Genomic DNA, 24,895 nt, shown 5'->3' on the forward strand with positions numbered 1-24,895 from the left:
AGACGCGTATTGGCGGGGAATAGGATTAATCAAAACTGATGTTGCAGCGAACAAAAAAGGTATAGACGTACATACATATGAAATAGGAACAATCAAACTTGATGTTGCAGCGAACAAAAAAAGTATGACCGAGAATACACGGGAAATAGAAACAATCAAAACTAATGTTGCAACGAACAAGAATAATATAGACGCGAATTTGCGTAGAATAGAAATAATCAAAACTGATGTTGAAGCGATTAAAGACGGACTACCGAGAATAACAGAGCAACTCGAAACTAATATTGAAGCGAACAAAAAAAATGTAGACGCGTATGGAGGGGAAATAAAAACAATCAAAACTGATGTTGAAGCGATTAAGGACAAACTACCTAGAATGACAGAGCAATTCGAAAAAATAAAAATCCCTCATGAGAACATCATCAACACAGTATACACAATTCGGCATGGATCATTCGATTGGACTCCTACACAGAATACAGTAAATATTACCGCAACTGTTAAGGGTATTTATCGATTGACACTGGTTTCAATGATGCAGTTTAATATATTATCGTCGAGTTCATCCGGGTTTAACAATACAATATCAACAATTATAGACAGGAACGCAACTGAACAGTTTACAATTTATGCCGTTGATAGAAATCTAGCCCGGGCAAACATTACATGGTATGTGGAATTTGCAGCGAATCTAAGTAATTAAAAACACTAACCCTTTTAAAATAAAAATGACCACCAAGGAAGTTGAATCAGAGGTATCACCGACGTCACATCAATATCGATTCGATACCGCAAAAGAATTTTCCGCGAACTTGAAAACGCTTTCCGAACAATACCGTGTAAAAATAAAAAAATACCGTCGTAAAATAACCGCCATCGACGCGGTCGTGTACTCGGTGTCGGGTATAATAGCCGGTACCGGTGTTATTTTATCCACGGTGACCACGATAGCCCCGATCGCTGTTCCAATCGCTGTCTCCGCAATGACAACAGTTGCTGGAGTCGCCAACGCAATCACTAAAAAGATATCATCGTGTTTTCAGAAAAAACTCAACGAGTATACAGTAAAACATCAAATAGTATCCGACGCATACTCGAAATTATCCGGGTTGATCTCGTTATCGATTGATAATTTGTTCGTATCCGATGTTGAATTCTCCACGATGGTCCAGTTGTATAGCTCCGCGATGTCAAAAATCGAGGATTTTCAACTGGAAGCCGGAACCACCTGGTTGTTAAAATTAGACACTAAAAACAACGAATAATAATAATGTCGCTGAACCCCGAAGGGTCTCAATTACTTCAGCGGATCGCGGAGAACACCACTCCGGTACAAACAAGTATGATATCGATAACATCAACGAAACCCGAATTCAGTGTGAACTTCCCATCACCGGTTCCAGTAAAGGAAATAGCGCTGGCAAAATTGCGAGTATATCACAGTTGGCCTAATATCCGAGCGGACGCATTTAACGGACAACAACCTAATAACTCGCTGGTTTTTGCACGGACAAATAAACCCGATGGGACCCCAGACTGGGAGGAGGTTACAATACCAACTGGGTCATACCAAATAGAACAAATCAATAAAGAATTTCAACGCAGGATAAAATCGATCACAGGAAAGGAATCAAAAATCGCTATTACGGTTCATGAACCGACGTTATCGTCGACGATTGAAATAAGCACACCGGGGTATATGGTTGATATTTATAACAGTTCAATAAGAACCATACTAGGATGGCCTGAGAATCCACCCGCGGACACCCCCCCATCAACTATCCTCAGACACGATAACGGAGATGGTGGTAGGCATATTGCTCCATACAACGTAAATATCGCATCAGTGATAGCAATCAATCTGGTGTGTGATGTTATCGAAGGGAGTTACCAGGTGGATACCAAGCAATCAAATCAGGCTCAACAGGGGTATATCCTTTATTCGTTTTCACCAACAGCCCCCCCGGGATTTTTAATCGTTGAGAGTCCAATTAATCCGGTCTATATGCGATGCCATGATCGGTTTTTAACGAGAATTAATTTTAGAATTACCGATCAGTCAAATAACCTAATTGATCTGCAAGAGGAGGAGTTAGTGATCACTCTGTTTGTAAGATCATAGCAGCAGGGGGGGCGATGACATCGACGCGGTCGTCGATGTGCTTACCGGACGCTGACGACACTGGGGATCGGCGCGCAGAAGGTGTTAATTAAACCAAATGACGTCACCATCGTGTAGGATGGACCGTCGTCGTTTTTTTTTTACCAGGCGCTGACGACACTAGATCGTTGAGTGCAGAAAGTATTAATTAAGCAAAATAACGATTGGACAAAATGTCGGATTCGCCCCCTCTGCTGCTCGTATCACAGACACACAACAACTATGTAACAATATATATACAAGTTGCTCAGTCTGTCTTGTATATAATATTGTTCGTTTTTTTTATAGAAATATACATCAAATAATTTGTCTCTTCTAAATATAAAATAAAAATTATTACAAGATGTAAAGAAAGAAAATCATAAACCGAGAACCGATATTATTAACGTTATACGCATATGGAACTGTTTTTCTTTCGTTTTAAAACTCAGCAATATCAATGTAAATAAAAACTCCAAAACGGACATTTGACCACGAAGAGAGATTCCATACACAAATACACTGTATAGCAGAAACAACACACTGTAACAAAATACACATATACCATACACCAGAATATATGACGAAGTCTGGAAAAGATAACGTTAAAGAAATCCATCGAAGAGAATAATTGCCTGAAGAGGTGATTACAGCTCATCTATACTTTACAATTTAGACCAAGGTGAGTAAAGTCTTGACAACTGAGGACAGGACATACAAAATATACTATCATATATACAAAAACTTAGGAACATACAGAATCCCCAGTCAAGATTCATGTCTAAATAAAATTTTGAGAAAACGTCGTTTAGTTTCTGTGCAACCCACACATACAGACCTTTGAGGGACATAAAACAACTATAGCTGCAAATACCCTGAGGTAGGACAATGCCACAATACTTACCTCAGTGTATTAACCATGAGCTGGCCAAGTGCTGCATCATCTGTAACAAGTTACTAACCATGAGTTGGCCAAGTACTGCATCATCTGTAACAAGTTACTAACCATGAGTAGGCACAGTGTTGCACTTTACAACACAAGGTAATAACCTTGAGTTGACCCAGCGCTACACCCTTGTAACTAAAGTTTATTAATCATATGTTGGTTGAAAGCTGGAGTATTGACATATAGTACTGTAATCATGAGTTAGCCAAGAGCTGCATAATTTATTCACATGTTAATAACAAAATGTTGGCCTTATGAAATTATCTTTTACCTTGCGTTGATCTACAGGGCAGTTTAGAAGAGTCAGTCCTGTAGTGCCATCGTTTCTACAGGAGGATGACACTCCAACACTCAATACAAGTTTATAGTTCATTCCAGCCACCACCTATTGAATATACAAAGCAAATGAATTACACTGTATATGAGACTTTTTACCCATTTGAATACATACAGGTACTATAAATGTTCACACTAATGCAATATATACCGAAGTATGCATTTACTCAACCTTGACCACGTACATGGATAATATGGGGCTCCTCTATTTCTAGAAGAAACATTCGTCTGGGCATTTGTTGAAAACATAAAGCGTATCACAGAAGTTATAATTACGGCAGAAAGATACTATAAGGTTATCGTCAGATTTATGTTGATCTTAATGAATATGGCCTTATCTGATGGCAGGTTTCTTTGCATAGTAGTTAAGAAACACATTCGTCTGGGAAAAAGGCACAGAATTTAATTTGAATATAAATAAATTTAAATATGTTATCAACATCAGCAGCATTATAATAACATTGTTCTCGCTTGGTTGCAAAGAGTCTACTTCAACCAATGATGGCGACATACTAATTTTGCTTGCAAGTTATTTCTATCATGTAGCTATATAATCGAAATAGTTCATAGAAAACCTATGAAAGGTCAGCCATGGCAGAACGTTGGTTGTCATAAAAGGCACAAAACAGCCATGGAAAACAAGCAACCAAAAAGCACAACGTTGGGACAGTCTACTCAGAGTATTAGCTCTTCTAATGATATAACAAAAGTTTAGCCTCAGCAGATTTAAAGGTGGCATCAAGATTATATCGAAATGAAAGTCGCAGGTGCTTGAAAACTACCCCAACGTTCCCGGGAAACATTCCTACAAAATATGTTTAACATTGGGTTAATAGTATTGGAAATATGGAATACGCATATCCTACATGGATACTTCGATCCCAACATTCCAAATCTGGATGACTGCAAAGGAATTCGCAAATAAAACAACTAGAAGAATATGTTGCAAGAAAAATTCCTACATAGTACAATTAAAATTGACTCGGTAGGCAAATAAGCTGACAGTTTACGAATGGATACGTGTCAACATAGCAAAGCCGACTCTACCATACAGTTATCGTGTAAAGAATGCATTATTCTTCTTCTTTTTCTTGTTGTTGTTGTTGTTGTTCTTCTTCTTCTTCTTATTATTATTATTATTATTATTAAGTTCGTCTTCAGTTTGGATAGTACAGATCAACTTTTACAAGCATGAATTTTAATCGGGATAAATGTTTCAAATTATAAGAAACGAAATATGGAAGAGTAGGATGAGAAGTAAAGAAAAACCAAACTAAATCTAATTTTTGCTCATTTCCAAGCATAGATTCAACTTACCGATACATACTTTTAATGCTTCTAACACGAGGCCAATTTCCTAGATGGTGTGTAACAAATTAGCATTCATGCACTACCAAAATTTCTTTATTAAAAAGTCATCGAGAAAGTCTCAACATTGTTTCCGCAAAGTATTGCTAGTAAACAGATTCATTCATGACACCATTTATAACAACGCCATGTATTGATGCCTCTCTCTCTCTCTCTCTCTCTCTCTCTCTCTCTCTCTCTATATATATATATATCGACAAATTCCTGAAAACAAATTTTTTCATGATGAACTGTTAACAAATATATAAGGACTTGTTTTTATATTTGTTTGTTTTGTTTATTTGCCTCACGCCAGACGCTTTCTTTATGAACATGATTATTTACGATTCCAATCAATATGTAAAGTTGATCTGATAGGGAGCAGCGACAGAGATGGTTGGACTTTAGAAGAGAAACAAGAAGACCGTTTAAAATAAAACAAAACATAAAGTGTAATCAGGAACTAACTTAATGTTATTAATAAATCCCGCAAAAACAATAAAGAAGGATGCACTACTGTTATACATCCAATGTGGCTGTAGTAATCATGACGGACGCAAAATCTGCATATGAGGAATCCATGAAGTTTACCTGCTGTTGGGCGCTGACCACTTCCATCAGCATGTTTCTGTACAAGGAGTTTGACTTTTTATTCATCGCATCAACAGCAAATGCTGCTGCTGCCTTTACTGCAGGGGAGGTACTATCAACGTTCTGGTATCCTCCAATACGTTGCTGGTTTACGGTACGACAATCTGGCTTGCCATTAAGGCTAATGTGCTTCTGCCAAGTCTTTTCCAATACGGCTACATCACAGAGTGTCTGAAAACGAAATAAATATATTCTGTAGTTAACAAAAGTCTAATCTGCAAAACCTAGTCTCCTTTATATATTGTCATCCGTACGATATACATTAATACGTATCAATGAAAATTTTATGGAATGGTTCTAAATTTCATATTGCTCTAACTCCGAGATGGAATTAGATCCATTAGTAAGATTTACTGCCACTAAGACCTGTATTACAATGTAACAATGCAACAAATAGAGTTTCCAATGATACACTTTTTAGACATTAAACTGATTTTGTTTTTATTTATCTGTACAAGAGCCATATAAGCTGATGATTTAGACCCTTCAAAATCTAGATTGGGCACTTTACATAATCTAAGTTGCCTATTTGGCTTACCGTATACGGTACATCGTACACAGACACGTACACACACACACACACACACACACACACGATTGTTATGTAATATTCCTGTCAAAGGTTTCCGTGTGCCAGTGATGTGCTGCATTTTCATTCTGATATTTCTAAAAGACATTTGTAAATTAGTGACATTGATCCCCATGTTAGGACTCCGTTTTAAGGTCCTTTAACTCATGAATTTTAAACTGATACGTTGTATCGAAACCATAAGCATTGTCTTGGAAGCGAATCATGTGCCCCATGAATGGGGAACAACACTACATCTTTTCTTTTTATTATGTTGTTGGCCTATGATAAGCACTCACTTGTACTTTATGAATAATAATGACCTATCCATTACCGCAACATATAATAATTCATCACTGTTTAAATATATAGGACAGTATTTATGCATTGGACAATTAAGCTAAACCGGGACATTGGCCGCTTAGAAAACAACTACGACAGATGTTTCACCTTAAATGAACAAATATAACTATAGTGTATTTTAATCCATTAAATTCAAAACAACTGGTAGCTGCAGGTTCAGTTGACATATTGCGTTTTCTTTTGCTAGACTAATCCAGCGTGTATGACAAGAACTAGTTATGAAACCTGACGGTATTGTTTCTACTGACAATAACTTTATTTTCATTTTCGAATTAATCTTATTTTCGCGGCATTCAGAAAACGAAACTTGTCCACATCCCTTGAATAATCTCCCTACAGAGAGTATCTCAACCTGAAAGTAAAGCAGATGACAGACTGTAAGAGATACCAAAACACCCATATGCTATAAGTATTAGGTACTTCACACTTGAACGTAAAACAACTTTGAAATAATTAAAAATTGTATTAGTTGTGAATCTTCCTAAAGCAAAATGTAAACTTGGATTCAGTCCCATGTACAATATGAAACGTAGAAAGAAAAGGTGATGAAAGTTGGAAAAAAGTTCAAAGCTTATAAAATCAAAAAGCCATTAAGACGATCAATCCTAGAGCAATTGGGCACGGGATGACTTCATGACCTGGAGGAAAAAAACTTTAAACAAGTAAAATGGAATCCAAACTACAGTGAAGCAAGTCAGACAAAACTTTGAAAATACTCTCAAGCAAAACGTATTTTGGTACCAAGAAATGGTTTAACTTAATCTGGAAAATAATCATTCCAATAAGTGATATGGCATCCAATTTAGAGCAAACGAAATCAGGTATAATGTTTTGTTTGAAAACACTGTAAGGCATAAACTATTTTGGTAGAGTGTACTGGCTTACATTGCTTGTAATGAAATCAAATAATAATTTTGTAAATATTTTCACACCGATTTATTTTCAGAAGGACTAAGCTTTGAGGTAAATAAACACTGAAAATTAGCTGATTGTAAAAATCCGTGTCTCGTTAGAGGGTATACATTTCAACAATATGTCAAAATAGGTTGCGACCTTCTTGGGATATGTATAACTATAAGCCAGGGCATGCGTTGTTTTAAAGTTACTGACCAAGGCCTCTATATCTGAAAAACATTTTATTTGAACACTGTTCTTTGTCCACAATTTTAATCTCTCAAAGTCACACATCCTATTAGCTATCTGTACTGTCAGTAGTATTACATAAACGATGTTAAAGCTTGCAGATGTGTCCAATTCTATGTAGATGGTTTCAAGTATAATCATCTACCAAATCATTGATTCTTTTCTAACAGATATTTCATATCTCTCATTCACCATTTCACAAGCAAATTGTTTATCATATTTTCCAGGGCAACTGTTTATCTACTACTCCAAGTTATAAATAGACACAGTGATGGTCCAATTTTATGATATTTGTTAATGTGTGTATTTGCAAGACTGGTTAGTTGCTGATTCAGTTTCTTTCATGTTTCTATTGGAACTGACAAGCTTTTAAGTGTCCAGATACATTTAACAAATTCTCATATCTTGATTATTATGAGAAAAACAGAGGTACATAAACATTACAAAATGTCGCCAGGACAGTTCAACCGGGTTCCTGCAATGTTGTGAAGGCATTTTCATACCAAAGGTTTTGAGCTTAATGCTGACATTTATTTAACATAGCTTACTCATAATGAGTGAGTGACAACTGAATATCACAGTCGAAATTTATTTAAGCCACAGTGTGAGTTCATGTGTTGTTAAATTTGCGTCTCAGATTATCAACGACATTTAACCATTGCACACAACAACAATCAATCAATATAAGTTGATAAACTAGTAATGAATGTTGTTTTGCTACAATTAAGAAAAGCAAGGAAAACATAAATATATAATAGCTCAATCAAAACGGGGGTTGGGGGTTGGTTGTTAGTGAACCATTAGGCCTCAACCCGTAAGGTGCATCGAAAAGCGTCTTTAAAAAAATGAAAATAACTATATTTCTTTGTGCACTTATCTGTCTTTTAAATGTTTATTTAAAAAATAATATGGGTCTGATTTTGTATTCGACATTTCAATATAACCAGGGCTTTGGTCTCTCTCAGCCACCGAAGGAGCCTGATTATAAACTAAATTAATAACAATATGGTCCAAAACGTGTTCGCCAAACGGTACCGATACTAGTTGACCTATTATGGCAAATATCGCCTGTTCTCGCAATATGAATTGTCATGTATACACTTGTCAACACACATCCCTGTACAGTTCTTGAGGCTAATAAGCTACGGTTGACTCAGCCAAAAACTATTGTCTGAAGTGTACTGGCTAGTAAGTTTATAAAATCCTTGGATAGCCAACAGATCCAATACAGAAGGCGGAATTCATACAAGACAAAACATGACGTTAATTTATTTATGCATTCATTTTACTAGGAGATGTAGCAAACTATTACCATAGGATAAAACAACCAATTAAATATGGTATTTGTTTACCATTATAATAATATACGACTGACGGATAGTGAGAATGACATTGAGCTGCCCCTCGCTGTCATTGCAGTGGCTTTATAATAATATACTTACAACAGTATTATCAGCGCTTGTGAACTTCAAGGTCAGCTTGTACAGCACTCCTTCCACGACCTGTAATATCATTGCCAGATTTACAGTATCAAGATTAGTTATGGATATCTGCGTCATTCCAATGCTTTCTATAGAATGTATTTGCTATGCATTGGTCTCGAAATATATTTCCGTTTCCATTAAAGTGATCATAAGACGGATATAGACTGCATAAATCAAAGAATGAGGACAATCATCATGGGTCTTTGAAAAAAACTGTGATAACTTTTTGTGCACCATAGATAAGCAATTTAAACGTATATAGAACACACTTATATACCATAAACTAAAATATAATTACTACATGTTACAGCTATTAACATAAAGGTAAATGTAATCGATCTAGGCATAATAAAATTCACATTTTGATCCAAATATAACATACAACATTGTTAATCATGCCCTAAATAATTTACACGACATGAAAAAAATGCTGTGTGGTGGTGCTCAAAATTTCAAACTTGGCTTGTGTTTAATATTTTCTTAATATAGCTAATCTAAGTTTGACTTTTTGGCAACATATATTTAAATATCCGTTGATCGAGTCAAAGGGGTGATATACTGTTTCTTTAGAAATCACCAGTCTACTGCTTTTCTAGCTAACTGTTATGAGAACAAACCAAATCTGCTCAAAAGCATGATTAAAGGGAAAAACCTACTTAAGTTAATAAGTAGACTTTGTAAGACAGTTAACAACCATTGGTACATAAAATTTGATCCACAAATTTCATTTCATGTAGTTTCTAATTAATATCACCATTTAACAAGAGTCTCTAGAATGGGCTGACATTATAGTGTCCGAAATGAATTTCTGGGAATTAAAGACAAAACCATTGCTTCCTTTTAACTACGAAGTGTTGAAAACAAATCCGAATCCATTTAACTACTAAGTGTTGAAAACAAATCCGATATTCTTGAGAGATGCGATTTTCTAATTAGACACTCTAGCAGCCATATTGGATTAATATTGGTACCATTTACGTTTAGGACAAACTTGACACAGTTAAACAACTTTTGGTTAAACACCGTGCTGATACGACCAACCATTTAATAAAATTTGTGACAAAATTTTCATTATATTTATTGAGGCAGCCATATTTGAGGTCAAATTTGCATTCGTTTCATTCAGGACAAAACAACACGACACAATTAGTTCTCTGTTGTCCCCATGTCGATATAATTTACAATTTATGAGGACAAAAGAAACTGAAGATTTTCAAGATGGCTGCTAATGTCAATATACAGGACATCAGACGAACGTAATTTTCGTATCGACCACTAGACATCTAAAGACTTCTAGTAAAAACCCAATATTGATATTACTTTCCATCTGGGGGAAAAGCTATAAGATTCTCATGATAGCCACTGTGGTATAATTAATTACCATGAATAGTTTATGTTGTTCAGCAGCAGAGGGGGCGAATCGGACATTTTGTCCAATCGTTATTTTGCTTAATTAATACTTTCTGCACTCAACGATCTAGTGTCGTCAGCGCCTGGTAAAAAAAAAACGACGACGGTCCATCCTACACGATGGTGACGTCATTTGGTTTAATTAACACCTTCTGCGCGCCGATCCCCAGTGTCGTCAGCGTCCGGTAAGCACATCGACGACCGCGTCGATGTCATTGCCCCCTCTGCTGCTAAGTGGTTATTTACAATGAAAATTATTTACAACTAACCGAATATTTGGTCAAGTCCGATACGATATCGTGTCCGAGGATCATGTAAATTTATCGTTACAAATCCATGTGGGGTCGACTGAGCATGACTAAAAAAGTTTCGAAAACCATTAAAGTCCATGTCACCGCCACACCAAGTTTGCCAGATATTTCGTAGCGTGTGTGTATCAACGCCGTTGAATACAGCAAGAATATTGCAGTTATCTCTGATTACTTTTGGAATCTGAGTGTATCGTTGAGTGACATATATCACGTCAGTGTTTTTATGCCTGCCTCTGGAAAATATCCTAGCTGGGTTCTTTTGATTGTCTAACATAACATCATCGTACACGACTAGATTGTTAACGTCGCCATCAATATCATCAATACCCGGTGCATCATTGATATCCGTAATAAACTCAATAACATTCTTTTTAGCGATCGCTGATGCATTCTCGTTGAAATCTTTCAACACCTCGTAGCATCGTTGATCATCTACGCTAGGAGCAACCAAATACAACTTATCCCACTTCATCCATCTCATTATTAAATTGAGTAACAATTGCGTCTTGCCGGATCCAGATGGTCCGATGATAATCATCCGGATCGAGTTTGGTAACGCTGCAACATGCTTAACTGGTTCTCTTGTTTTAGTCGCCGAAAAATCAATTATATTCATATCTCTATACATAAATTATGGATCTATATTGTGTGAAGTGTAGAGTGCGTACTGGCACAAATGATATGACAACCGTTACGACAAGAAATAACAGATCGGCGCTTACTGGTAAGTGTGTACAATGCGGTACAAAGAAATTTAGATTTATTTCTATTAGACCCGGAGATGTTTTAAAAAAAAGCGAGGAGGTGACATCGCAGCCAAATTGGCAAAACTCCCCGGAACACCGTGGGCAAAGTATCCAGGAGAAAAACACCTCCCAGGATATAACTACTGTGGCCCCGGAACACGATTAGATATTAGACTCGATGATCAAAATCAGCCCAAACCCGGTGAGTATCCAATAAACGCTATCGATAAGGCGTGTCATGCTCATGATGTTGCTTACAAAAGTAGCGATCTGCAACAGCGTCATATCGCGGATGTAAAATTAATTCACGCGCTAAATGCTATTCCTGATAAATCCGTCAAAGAAAAATTGGCCTCATGGTTGGTAAAATCGGCTATGAAAGGTAAATTAATGATTGGCGCTGGTAATTAATAACAATCATCCAAGAAAAACGATGGATTCCATCTATTATTCTCCGAGAGGATACTGGAAGGGGAAGGCCGCAATTGGTAAGCTTGCAAGCGCTGCAAAGGTAACAAAGACCACTGCGGCTAATTGGTTATCCAAACAGGCTATATGGCAAATCTATCTACCACCGCCTAAACAAATCAACTTCTCGCGCTTTGATGTCAGCGTACCTAATGAAGTTCATCAGGCTGATATACTATTTCTGCCGCATGACAACGGTTACAAATACGCGCTAACCGTAGTTGATGTTGCGAGTCGATACAAACAAGCGGAACCATTGAAAACAAAGTCAGCAACTGAAGTAGCCGATGCGTTTGAGCGGATTTATCGAAGAGGTCCTCTGCGCTGGCCAAATCTATTACAAGTTGATCCTGGTAGTGAATTTCGCGGCGCTGTTTTATCAACGCTGAAACATCATAGCGTCGCGATACGACGAGGTCATACTGCGCTACATCGTGATCAGGCAATTGTTGAACGATTCAATCGGACTCTCGCTGAACGGTTATTTGGATATCAATACGCGAAGGAATTCATCCAAGAAAAACGATCTCGTGAATGGGTTAAAAGGTTGCCAGGTGTAATTGCAGCGTTAAATAACGAGATTACCCGAGTAATCAACATGAAGCCCAGCGACGCGATTAAATACGAGTATATACCCGGAAAATTAAAAATAAATAGCGTTTCTAAGCCGATTCTTGGCGATGTCACTGTTAGATATCTATATGAACCAGGAGAGCTTGAAGGCGGTAAAAAAAGGGCTACCGATCCTATTTGGAGTGTTACCACACATAACATATCAACGATAACACGATCAACTGGTAGACCACCGATCTATAGACTGGATTCAATTGCTCCTCAGCGCGGATTTACACGCGAGCAACTACAAGTGATACCTAACGATACTCAATTACCCCCGCGTGGTCTTAACTAGCGCCGTTGCGTCTATTACACTCAAGACAGGTCAACCTCACATTGTTTTTGACATGACCGAGACTGTTATCGATCCTATCCACGGTAAATTGGCGAGTGTCTTTATCCGAATAACGCCAACTCATTATACAATTGCAACTCGCGCAGTGATTATTCTGTTGTTGTCGTAGCGAGATTATTAATTCGGCATCAATATCAAAACGCCGCTGTTTTTTTTTATCCTGTTGGCGGTAACCCGAGAGTTTTCTATCAATGACGCTTGCATCGATGGTGACTTTGTCGCCGGCTTCGTCGGTGGCTTCGTCAATAACAATTCTTCGAAGCTGATTTATCCTTCGTACTCTGGACACTGCAAGATAGACTAGATTCGACCATTCGATGCGATTATCAACTATCCAAACAATTGTGTCCGTGATGGTTAGTCCCTGCGAGGAATGTATTGTTGTTGCGTATCCTAGCGTCCACGGGGATTTATCAGCACGTAGCGCGTCCTCGACGACGCTGATATCAACGAGCACGATATCATTCAGCACGAGAATTTGTTTTTCTGTCCGGCCTGGAATTTCAACTTCAATGTTCTGCCGCCGTGTGTCCGCGGGTCTATAACATAACGGTACTGGACGCGTTGGAAACTTTTCCTTATGCAACGTAAACAACTTCCGCTGAAGTGTGTCTCTGACTATCTTTCTACTCGCTACAATCAAATCGTTTGGTCTCCATGTTTCCCAGAATTCATTTAACGGCGTTTCCGGAATCACCTCGCGAATTATTTCACATTGAATTCTATCCGGCTGTAATCTGATTAATTTCTTAACCTCGCGCAGTTGTTCATCAAGTGCTCGGTAATCAGTATCGGTTTCTTCATAATAGTCCACAAAACCCCTTAACCAATCATGTGGACCCTCGCCGACAAATGGTGGTGGTTGGCCATGGTCCCCACACATGATCACCGCTGTATTCGCGCGCAGCAACCACTCAAGAAACATTTGTAAAGTATCTAACGAAACAGTACATATCTCATCCCAGATGATAATGTCGGGAATAAATTTTTCACCCATTCGATCAGGAGTCCACTCACCGCCGCTGTATCGAAAAAAGCTGTGATAAGTAACGGCGTCAACATTTCGTTGTTTTATCTCTCGCGCTAGTCTATGGGTCGGTGTAAGCACGATTATACTTGCCCGCGTTCGAAATAATTCAATTGCCCGAGTCGTCTTTCCTGACCCGCCACAGCCGCTTAAATAAACCGTCTTGTGTCTACAAATTGGATCAGAACACGATGGTGCATTAGACCATTCTGACAATTTATCACCGCGTAAGTAGTTGTTCTCAACGGTGACATCTGCTGACGGGGAATAATCGCGTCGTATTTCATTTTTAATTCTCCATGTACCCCAACTCTCGTCCGGACTAGTAAACTCGGCTACGTTTCCCTTATACGCTACGTCAACATAAAACGAATCAACGGCTACTCTAACCGCGGTATCGGGGAATCTATTTATCATCGAGAATAAATTGATAGCGGCATATCCCAGCATAGACGCCCTCAAATGTGGATACGCCGGGCTGTCTCCATCGCTGTAGGTAACAACTGTACCCAACCTCGTTCCATTGGACAAGAAAGCTGTTTTGCAGTTCACGTATCTATTTTTTGCCACTGTGTCCTTGATTACGAAATCATATTCTGCGTCATCTATAATCAGCCGTGAGCAATATCGTTTGTAGTCGTGGTTTTTTCCACCTTGTGTGAACTTACCAATTATTCTTCTACCGAGATCTTTTGCCTCGCGGTTTCGTTGGTTAAATATCCTCCTGGACCATTCGATGATATATTCCTCGTCGGCATCAATGTTTTTTCTGGACTCGTCAATTATGCTATCTAGACGCTCCGGTTCTGGTAACCAGACTTCAGTCTGTGCCCGGTATGATATAATCGCGTCACTGACAATCAACGAAACTAGCATGCTACAATCAATCATATACCGTAGCAGCGCTATTGGCAGCCATCTCTTTTCAGCCATGTGTTTACCGATCCAAATATAGCAACAGCGATGGAGTCCTGCCGCGAATTCAAATGATACTATGCGAGCGAATCCGGTTAAATCAAAATCAGGCAGTGGTCCATTAATAGCAACACGAGTCATTTCATGACTGGGGTGTCCAAATCGTTTGAAATACTCAGCGGCGGATCCATACCCGAGAAAACTCGCTGGATAACAGGCAACCATATCAACCGAGATCATAGCGTCGCGGTTGTATTCAGTGTTCCATAGTCCACCGTGATAGTATTCCAAACAACTGGATTGTACATCCGGTAGAAATTCCTTGCGCGTTGGTCTCCACGCATTTTTCCTTGCTGCAACATGAGCTACAACCGATGGAATCGTAAAACAATTTGTTAGCAGTTGTTCATCATGCTCCTCAAATTCTATGGCGGTTTTTTTCATCCTGTTGTGAAATGCTTCAGTGCGATATAATTCACCGTTTGGTCTTACAAACTGATCAAAGGTATCCGCATCGTTTTCAGCGCTGCGAAGTAACCACATTGATACAGGGTCGTTTTTACACAAGTAGGCAATAGCATCAAATAGTTTCCTCTCCGCGAGAAAACCGTCCTTGGAGAATTGTTCTCCCAGGAATTCTTCGGGTATATACTTTACTGTTCTATCCCGTGGAAATATTGTGATCACGGGCGTCCATGCGTGTTCGTTATGATCAATAATTTTGATTGGGGCTCCCTTCGATTTATACTTCGATTCGTATAATACTTCACCGGTTATCGTTGTAACGGTTATTGGAAATCTCAGCGATGTTTCTAATCTCGCTATGTCGCTGATGGTTGCTCCACGCTCTTTTACGGTTAGTTCCCACTGGTTGATTTTGCTACGTCGTAAATCAGTCAATTTGTTTCCTCGACATGCATTTGTAAAATGCTCTATTATTCGTTCTGCTACACAATTTATCCCAGTTGACTGTTTCATCGGTTTCAGTTTTCCGATATCAGGTTTCTTATTTAACGGGTATATTCCATAAACAACTGCTGTTTCAGGATACGCTCGTTCATAGTATGGTTTGTCAATTCCGGTTAACAACCCCGGCTTGGAGTCGCGGCTGACAGTGACTGTTTTCTTGTCGCTGAGAACTGGTTCAAATTTATCACGCATGATCCAATCGCCTGATTCCACCCGGACAATGAATTTTACTCTGAAGAAATACCTTTTACCGTCAAGTTGTGATATTATCATTGCTGCGCGGTTGTCGTTCATGGTAGCATCAACAATGCCATCAATTCGAAATGTTGACCAACTGTGAGATGCGCCATCACGCTTGAATTCATTGATACAATCGCGTATTTTACTCAACAGGGTTTTATCGTTTATTAACGCTTTTGGTGTGTCCTTGAGGACTCTATCGAGATTAAACCTAATATTTTTCCGGGGTTTAATTGCTGCCAATCTCTCGAACTCATCCATATAATTAAAACAAGTATTTAAATGAAAGAATATAGTATAATGAATCACTGCAAATGGTTGATGATTGGGTCGACAACCCCGTGCAATAAATCATGTAGAGGTGAATTCTGCGGGTATCATTTACAAAGCGTTCGTAATGGTTCTCTTGGCCCCCTCCCGTGCTTGGTTTGCCACGTCGGTGTAAGAGGAAAATCACAGTTGTGTATCAATTGTGGCGGAAAGCGATACAGGGAACTAAAACGCTATTATGACAAGCGAATTAAAAACGCCGTCATCAACCCCACCGCCGACTTCGTCATCAAAACCCCCCAAGACTACGTTGAAAGATTCATAATTAAACCAAATAATAAATTAGACAAGTAGTATTATTATACAAATGGACCAAGAATTTCAGCCGCATCCCCTGCTCGTCAATTACGAGGCATCTCGCGACGGTATTGTTAGAAATCGTAGACTGAAGAAGCCGGTTGGATGGAAAAACAATCACGGGTATTTAATGTTTACTGCTGGAGGGAAAAAATATCTCTGTCACAGAATCATCTATGAATGTTTCCACGGATTGATCAAAGATAGTCTCGTTATTGATCACATTGATTCTAATTATCAAAATAATAGACTGTGTAATCTGCAAGCCATCTCTCAGAGTGAAAATAGTAAAAAAGGCCAAACTGGTAAATACTCAAAGAAAGCAAAACCCGTAAAGTCATTTGATACAACAACTCACGAGGAAAAAATATTTCAGTCGATGAATGAGGCAGGAAAATATTTTGACATTTGTATCGCCTCAATACAATTTGTTGCAGAACGAATATATCAAACAGCGATCTCAAAAAAGACGGGTCATAGAATTCGATTTTCATATATAACATCAAAGGGAGATAACTCGTTTTGTGATAGCGTCGCATGACAAGAGTTACGTCCCTTGAAGTCTAATTAATGTTGCGTCCCTTGAAGTCCAATTAATGTTGCGATTAATTAATCATTTTACGATGAAAACTAATGAAATACACGCTGTTATCTAACAGCTGTATTCTTTTTTTTAATGTTTTATTTGAGTATTTGGTTTCATTTAAATGCCGTGAAACACCATTAATAAGTATTTAAGGATTCAAACGATTCAAGGGAATTCAAATTAACACACACCTTGTGACTGACGCCGCTGTATTAGTCACTTTATATATAAGATGACTCGTTATAAGCCTGGGGCTTTCGAAAGCCAATTCAACTAATCAAAACTAACCCACGCTCTTGACCCGGGCGTGTGGTTGTCTTTTGTTTACAATCATGCAACCGGGTTAATTTAATTGGGTTGCTTTTGATTGGTTGAATTGGCCGTAGAGTTCCGCCCCGCCGTTTTATGTTTGTGCTGTCTTGTGCCGTCCCATCATCCATCAATCATTTCATTATAAATATATTCATCCTTAATTAAGTACATGTAGTGATGTCCCCCAAGCATATCTTCTGGGCGGTCTACGATGACGTTTGTCACCCTAGGCCTCCCTCCCGGAGATGTATGCTTTGGGGTTCCAAGATGTGAATGTCCTTAATTAAGTATATGTATATGCCTGCAATCTGCCACAACACTCGAGTGGAGATCTACGGCATTGTACTGTCCATGTATGCCTGCAATCTGCCACAACACTCGAGTGGAGATCTACGGCATTGTACTGTCCATGTATGCCTGCAATCTGCCACAACACTCGAGTGGAGATCTACGGCATTGTACTGTCCATACAAAAAACGGGGTCAAAAATGGCCCCCAATAATTTTATTAAAATTTTTGATATTAGAAATAAGATGTTTTATAAGAATAATGAATATCGAAGACATCAATAATATATTAACTGAGATTTCAAAATTAAAAAATCAAGGAATTGAATTATCTGATGGTCTCGACAGTGAAAAAATATTATCCGATTATGAGATTATTAACGAACAGTCGAAACGGGGGCGTTTTACCCTGGCCCGCGAGTATTTTTTTATAAAACGATTACAACATACGATTAATGAGAACCTGTACCACAATGACGCAAATGCATTCATTGGACTATTTACTGCCGTTGAAATAATACGAAAAAAACTCGGACGTGTTTATGAACGACGCCGGGAGATTTCTAGTAAGATCAAAAACATTAGAAGGATTATAGACGAAAACTCCGTGGAGCTCCCGATGGTACACTCGGCGGAAAATTAGAAAATTGCGGATCAATTTACAATAATGGTAGGTGAATCACTTACTACTCGGCTAGCCAGAGAGCGGCTAGCAGCGCTTAAAAAGTTTATACCGTTACGAGACAGGGTGAGAGAGAAACTTCAAACGCGACAACAAATGCAAACCGATTTTACTGTTGGAAGCGAACAACTCTTTGCCCCGGTAACTAAAGCGACTAAGGATGTTACAGCGGCAACTGTACCCGTTCTTGGTGCGCTTGAAAAGATAGCGGCAGAGACAAAACAAACAAAAAGGTCTTTAGAAACACTCCCTGCAAAAATAGCGGCTGCTACAACACGGAGGCCACCACCACTCGCTATAACCGAACCACAAGAACCTTATGTTACAATGGCCGACGAGGAAGAATTAGGTGCTACTGCGAAAGAACCAGAAGAAGAAATACCCGAAGAAACACCCGAAGAAACATCGAAAGAAAAAAAGAAAGAGGGAAATATACCCCGTAATGTTCTTAAAAAGTCCGCAATAGATCAAATTAGAGACATCGACGACGATGAAGAATTAGTTAATTTTGTTGCTACAACATCAACTAAGAGCATTCGAGATGAGTATATCAATGAAGGTTACAAGAAAAAAATAACCTCGACGGAGAACTGGGCAAGAATAGTGTATTTAGCGAGTAAACATAAAGACGCATTACCACATCGTGGTGATCCCGATTACGATAAATTCCTCGAGAAAGTTAAGAGTAGAACACCAAAAAAAGGAAAAGGATACCCTGTTGGTAAAGAATCCTACGGCGTTACCTGCCCTAATAGTGTTCTCAGTGATATATCACGGCTGGAAGTACTAATTGGAGGAAAACGAGCCGGAAATAACTCTACGGAAATAATCAATGAGGCCGCTGATATTTGCAAGCGGTTATTTGCAGGCGGTATTATGGACATTAATGCATATCGAACGCTCATAGACGAACTCGTGGATGATTAATTGGAAAACTGGTGTTTTTAATAAGGATGATCATACACTACAACCATGATAAACCAGTACTCGTCTACTTGGTAAACTCGCGATTGCCTGTTTACCGCGCGTACTATGGAGATGGTCTCGGTAGCACCATTGCGGGGTTATTTACAAGAATGGCTCCAAAAGTAGCGCCGTTAGCCAAACAATTAGGAATGAAGGCTATTGATGTTATTCGTGATAAGGGTATTAGTGCCATTGGAGATGTTGCCGGAAGGGCGTTTTCAGCCGCGCGGGACAAACTAATGTCATTGGTGAAATTCAGGAGAAAAAAACAGAAACCACCGGTAATGCCATCAACGACAGTGATGCCTGCAAATGTCAGTAAAGTAATAAATAACGCCGTGGAAGAAAAATTAGAGTCGTTGGCGACGACTTCGCCATCCGCCGATGCGGCAACCAACGCGCTCATGAACGCGATAGCGGGGAGTGGTTTAAATTCAAAGAATTTACGACGAAAAAATCGCAATTGAAAACATCAACATGATAAATAATAGAATGTTTGCGCGTACCGCTGATCCCGCGTTTGATATGGACGCCCCAGTACGCAGGGATGATTCTGTCCGTGATTATCAATATTATTCTTATTATGCAGCGCAACCTGACCTACGATCGCGAATTGAACTTCAAGTCCAAGATACCAGTAAATATTTTTTGCCGTGTGAAGCGTTTATCGAAATCGAGGGAGAACTCGTGACAAATGCCGCCGATAATGCACCATACGCAGATGACCATCGTGTTCGAGTTGGCTTCGTCAACAACGGTATCATGGCGTTATTTGAGAGCGCCAGATATCTTATTGACGGGCGAGAAATTGAATCAATAGAACGCGAGGTTGATGTTGCAACAACGATAATTGGGTTGGCGAGATACTCGGATGATTATACAAGATCGGCGGGCCCATCTATGATGTTTTCGAAGGACACCACCAATAACGCTGACCATCTTCAGTACGTTAACGTGCTGACACCACGAAATACCGCAGCTGACCAGGATGAAGCAGCTAACCCAGACCGCAGAGCAAAACCAGGTGACAATTTCACTGTTATAAAAAGCACCAACAATGATTTCAATCTAGGATTCGCAACACGAGTAGGAATGTTGCAAGGACCACGCCGAAAGTTTTCATGCGCGATTCCACTCCATCACATATTTGGATTCTGCAGAAATGTCAGAAAAGTTATCTATGGGGCTAAGCATACAATCGCGCTGACGCGAAGGGGCGATGATAACAATGCAATATGGCGTGCTGCTGGTGTCGCCGCCGGTAAAGTCATTTTAACTAAAATGGCATTGTGGATGCCGGTGCTGACTCCATCAGTTACCACGGAAGCACGATTGTTAGCATTTATGGAACAGGGAGGGAAATCGCTGTTGAGTTGGCTAGCGGTAACAACTGATGCTAAAGAGGATAACGTCGCCGATACGTTTACATGGCACCTGGCGTCAAAACAGGGTGTTTCAGCCCCGCGTCATATATTCATAGCGCTGCAGAATAGGAATCGATTGGGTAGTCAAGAACACAGCCATATGATATTTGATCAATTAGGAGTCAGGGATGTTTCGCTGAGAATAAACGGACAACAGGAACCATCCGAGGATATACAGCTTAATTACGGCGACAACCATATCGCACGTGTGTATCATCGATTGCTGTCATATATGGGTCGTGATCAAAACGTCGACACTGGTTTGCAAATATCACAACTTGATTTTAAAAACCTGTATCCGATTTATTACTTTTCGTTGGAACATCTTGATTTAACGAGACAATCCGTCGTTGATATACACTTCCGAGCTCGTATAGCCCCGGGTGGTGTTAATTATAGAGCGGTTGCTGTCATTCTCAGCGATAAATCAATGCTGTTGGAAGGCGTTGGTGGACGAATGAGAATCGTTGATGCACCAGTGGAAAACATGTAATTGAAAACACAAACGCGTTTACAATAAAATGTCGTATAGTGTCGTCAGTGTAGAGTTGACTGATGGTCAAGTCAAGAAATTACGATCAAAGTCGGCTAAACAATGCGGAACCACAATAACGCTGAAGCCGTCACAGATGGTGGGTGGTAATCATAAGATATCGTTGACGGCGCGTCAAATAAAACATTTCAATGATGCGATGAAGAATAAAAAGGGTGTTCAAATAGATTTTTCCGCCGCAGCAATTAAAAACATGGAAAAGACCGGTGGGATATTTCCGCTGTTAGCTGCGATTCCAGCGTTGATTGCCGCGGCCGCACCAGCAGTGGCTAAGGCGGCGGCGTTGGGGGCCGTTGGTACCGCGGCGGGAATGGCATTAAAGAAGGCAACCGGGAAAGGCTACAAAAAAAAACGACCCGTGGCCGGAAAGGGTCTAAGACTACCGGGAACCCCGTATTCATGGTATTCGGGAAAGGGTCTAAGACTACCGGGAACCGTTTATTAACTCGGGAGTCAATGACTCCTGAGTCTATGACTCCAATGTCTAATTTTGATTTAATAGACGCCGCAAACGCGTTAGCGATAAAAAACTTCAGAGGTGTTTTTATGAGGGATCAATTACCGGCGGCCCCAAGGAATACTGAAACAGGCATAATTAACCTCGATGGGTCCTCCGGAGCGGGAACTCATTGGGTTGCGTACGCGATTGATCCGCGTGCAATCGTCTATTTTGATTCATACGGGTTAGCCCCGCCGAAAGAGTTCATGCGGTATGTCCGGGCGTGTTCAGCCCCGGCGTGTTCAACCCGGGTTTTTTATTCCACGCTGCCAACACAGCAATTGAGTGACCCACCGATATGTGGCCGTGAGGTATTGAACGTACTCGCGGCGATTTCATCATCGCGAAAACCACCTCATGTGGTTGTAAACGAATACACTAGTGGGGTCGTAGAAGCTCAACGGATTTTAGAGAATAACATTTACAATAATAATGATTGATATCTGGGGACGACCGGTTTCGGCGCTGAAAGAATACACGGAAACGGCCGCCGCCGACATAAAAAAACTAATTGAGGATGAAATCGCTGATATGTTGAATCTAACAAGTGTTGACCCGGGCGAAATAGTTGTATTTCAAGACCGCCAGGGTAAATTGAAATCCGGTAATGTGTCACTGAATGACGTTTTAATACGACAGCGTGATGCCGCCGAGGACACTATCGCGCTGTATACCAGCGACGGACGACTCAAACCGGGTGGACATATATCAGCGGTGACGGATAGGGTAACATTAGTCCAGGACGGTTTTACAAGGTTAGATAGATCGGTGACCGAACTTGACGCGCAGGTGAAAAAATCTGTCGCCGAGGTGAAAAAATCTGTCACCGATATACAACTCACTACCGCTAGTTTTTTTGGAACCCCGACGGTAACCGAACCGAATCTTGCAACAATAAAAAATACTATTTTGGAGTTTACGACGCTGTCGGGCCAATTTACCTCGTTACGAAAAAATGTTAACAGGATCGATGACAACTTTGATAAATTCCTTGGTAAAAAAAATGCCAAACCGGATGAAATCACAATAACTATAAATGATATCACTGCGTATGGACAGGAAATAAAAACAATCAAAACTGATGTTGCAACAAACAAAAGGAGTGTAGACGCGCATGAACGGGAAATAGAAATAATCGGCGCTAATGTTGCAACGATCATAAATAATGTAGACTCGCATGGACGGAAAATAGAAACAATCAAAACTGATGTTACAACGATCATAAATAATATGGACACGCATACACAGGAAATAGGAACAATCAAAACTGATATTGAAGCGAACAAAAAGGGTGTGGACGCGCATACACAGGAAATAGGAACAATCAAAACTGATGTCGAAGCGAACAAAAAAAATGTAGACGCGTATTGGCGGGGAATAGGATTAATCAAAACTGATGTTGCAGCGAACAAAAAAGGTATAGACGTACATACATATGAAATAGGAACAATCAAACTTGATGTTGCAGCGAACAAAAAAAGTATGACCGAGAATACACGGGAAATAGAAACAATCAAAACTAATGTTGCAACGAACAAGAATAATATAGACGCGAATTTGCGTAGAATAGAAATAATCAAAACTGATGTTGAAGCGATTAAAGACGGACTACCGAGAATAACAGAGCAACTCGAAACTAATATTGAAGCGAACAAAAAAAATGTAGACGCGTATGGAGGGGAAATAAAAACAATCAAAACTGATGTTGAAGCGATTAAGGACAAACTACCTAGAATGACAGAGCAACTCGAAAAAATGAAAACACCTCATGGGATCATCGGCAGTGGCGTATACACGGTTCAATACGGATCATTCGATTGGACTCCTACGCGTAATGCAATAGATGTCACCGCAATTGTTAAGGGCATTTATCGATTGACATTGATTTCGGCGATGCAGTTCAGTATATCATCGCCGAGTTCATCCGGGTTTAACAATACAATATCAACAATCATCGACAAGGATACAATCGAACGGTTTATAATTAAAGCCGTTGATAGCAGTCTATTTAGGGCAAACATCACATGGTATGCGGAATTTGTAGTGGATCTAAGTAATTAAAAACACTAGCTCTTTTAAAATAAAAATGACCACCAAGGAAATTGAATCAGAGGTATCACCGACGTCACATCAATATCGATTCGATACCGCAAAAGAATTTTCCGCGAACTTGAAAACGCTTTCCGAACAATACCGTGTAAAAATAAAAAAATACCGTCGTAAAATAACCGCCATCGACGCGGTCGTGTACTCGGTGTCGGGTATAATAGCCGGTACCGGTGTTATTTTATCCACGGTAACCACGATAGCCCCGATCGCTGTTCCAATCGCTGTCTCCGCAATGACAACAGTTGCTGGAGTCGCCAACGCAATCACTAAAAAGATATCATCGTGTTTTCAGAAAAAACTCAACGAGTATACAGTAAAACATCAAATAGTATCCGACGCATACTCGAAATTATCCGGGTTGATCTCGTTATCGATTGATAATTTGTTCGTATCCGATGTTGAATTCTCCACGATGGTCCAGTTGTATAGCTCCGCGATGTCAAAAATCGAGGATTTTCAACTGGAAGCCGGAACCACCTGGTTGTTAAAATTAGACACTAAAAACAACGAATAATAATAATGTCGCTGAACCCCGAAGGGTTTCAATTACTTCAGCGGATCGCGGAGAACACCACTCCGGTACAAACAAATATGATATCGATAACATCAACGAAACCCGAATTCAGTGTAAACTTTCCATCACCGGTTCCAGTGAAGGAAATAGCGCTGGCAAAATTGCGAGTATATCACAGTTGGCCTAATATTCGAGCGGACGCATTTAACGGACAACAACCTAATAACTCGCTGGTTTTTGCACGGAAAAATAAACCCGATGGAACCCCAAACTGGGAGGAGGTTACAATACCAACTGGGTCA

At 39.7% G+C, this 24,895-nt stretch overlaps 1 protein-coding gene across 1 annotated transcript in view; it reads right to left on the reverse strand.

Annotated features, from left to right (window-relative positions):
• The window catches only part of LOC149791461 (cystatin-M-like), a 46,509-nt gene that overhangs the window by 18,129 nt on the left and 3,485 nt on the right, over positions 1–24,895 (reverse strand). Inside the window, exons 2-4 of the mRNA XM_089970005.1 lie at positions 8,937–8,996; positions 5,361–5,591; positions 3,358–3,471 (exon numbers count right to left, since the gene is read on the reverse strand). Coding sequence (XP_089826131.1) covers positions 3,358–3,471; positions 5,361–5,591; positions 8,937–8,996 — 405 coding nt within the window. The remainder of the gene's footprint in view (positions 1–3,357; positions 3,472–5,360; positions 5,592–8,936; positions 8,997–24,895) is intronic.

This window comes from Sinohyriopsis cumingii, chromosome 9 (genome assembly GCF_028554795.1).
Source record: "Sinohyriopsis cumingii isolate HCF-2022 chromosome 9, ASM2855479v2, whole genome shotgun sequence".
Classification (NCBI taxonomy): domain Eukaryota; kingdom Metazoa; phylum Mollusca; class Bivalvia; order Unionida; family Unionidae; genus Sinohyriopsis; species Sinohyriopsis cumingii.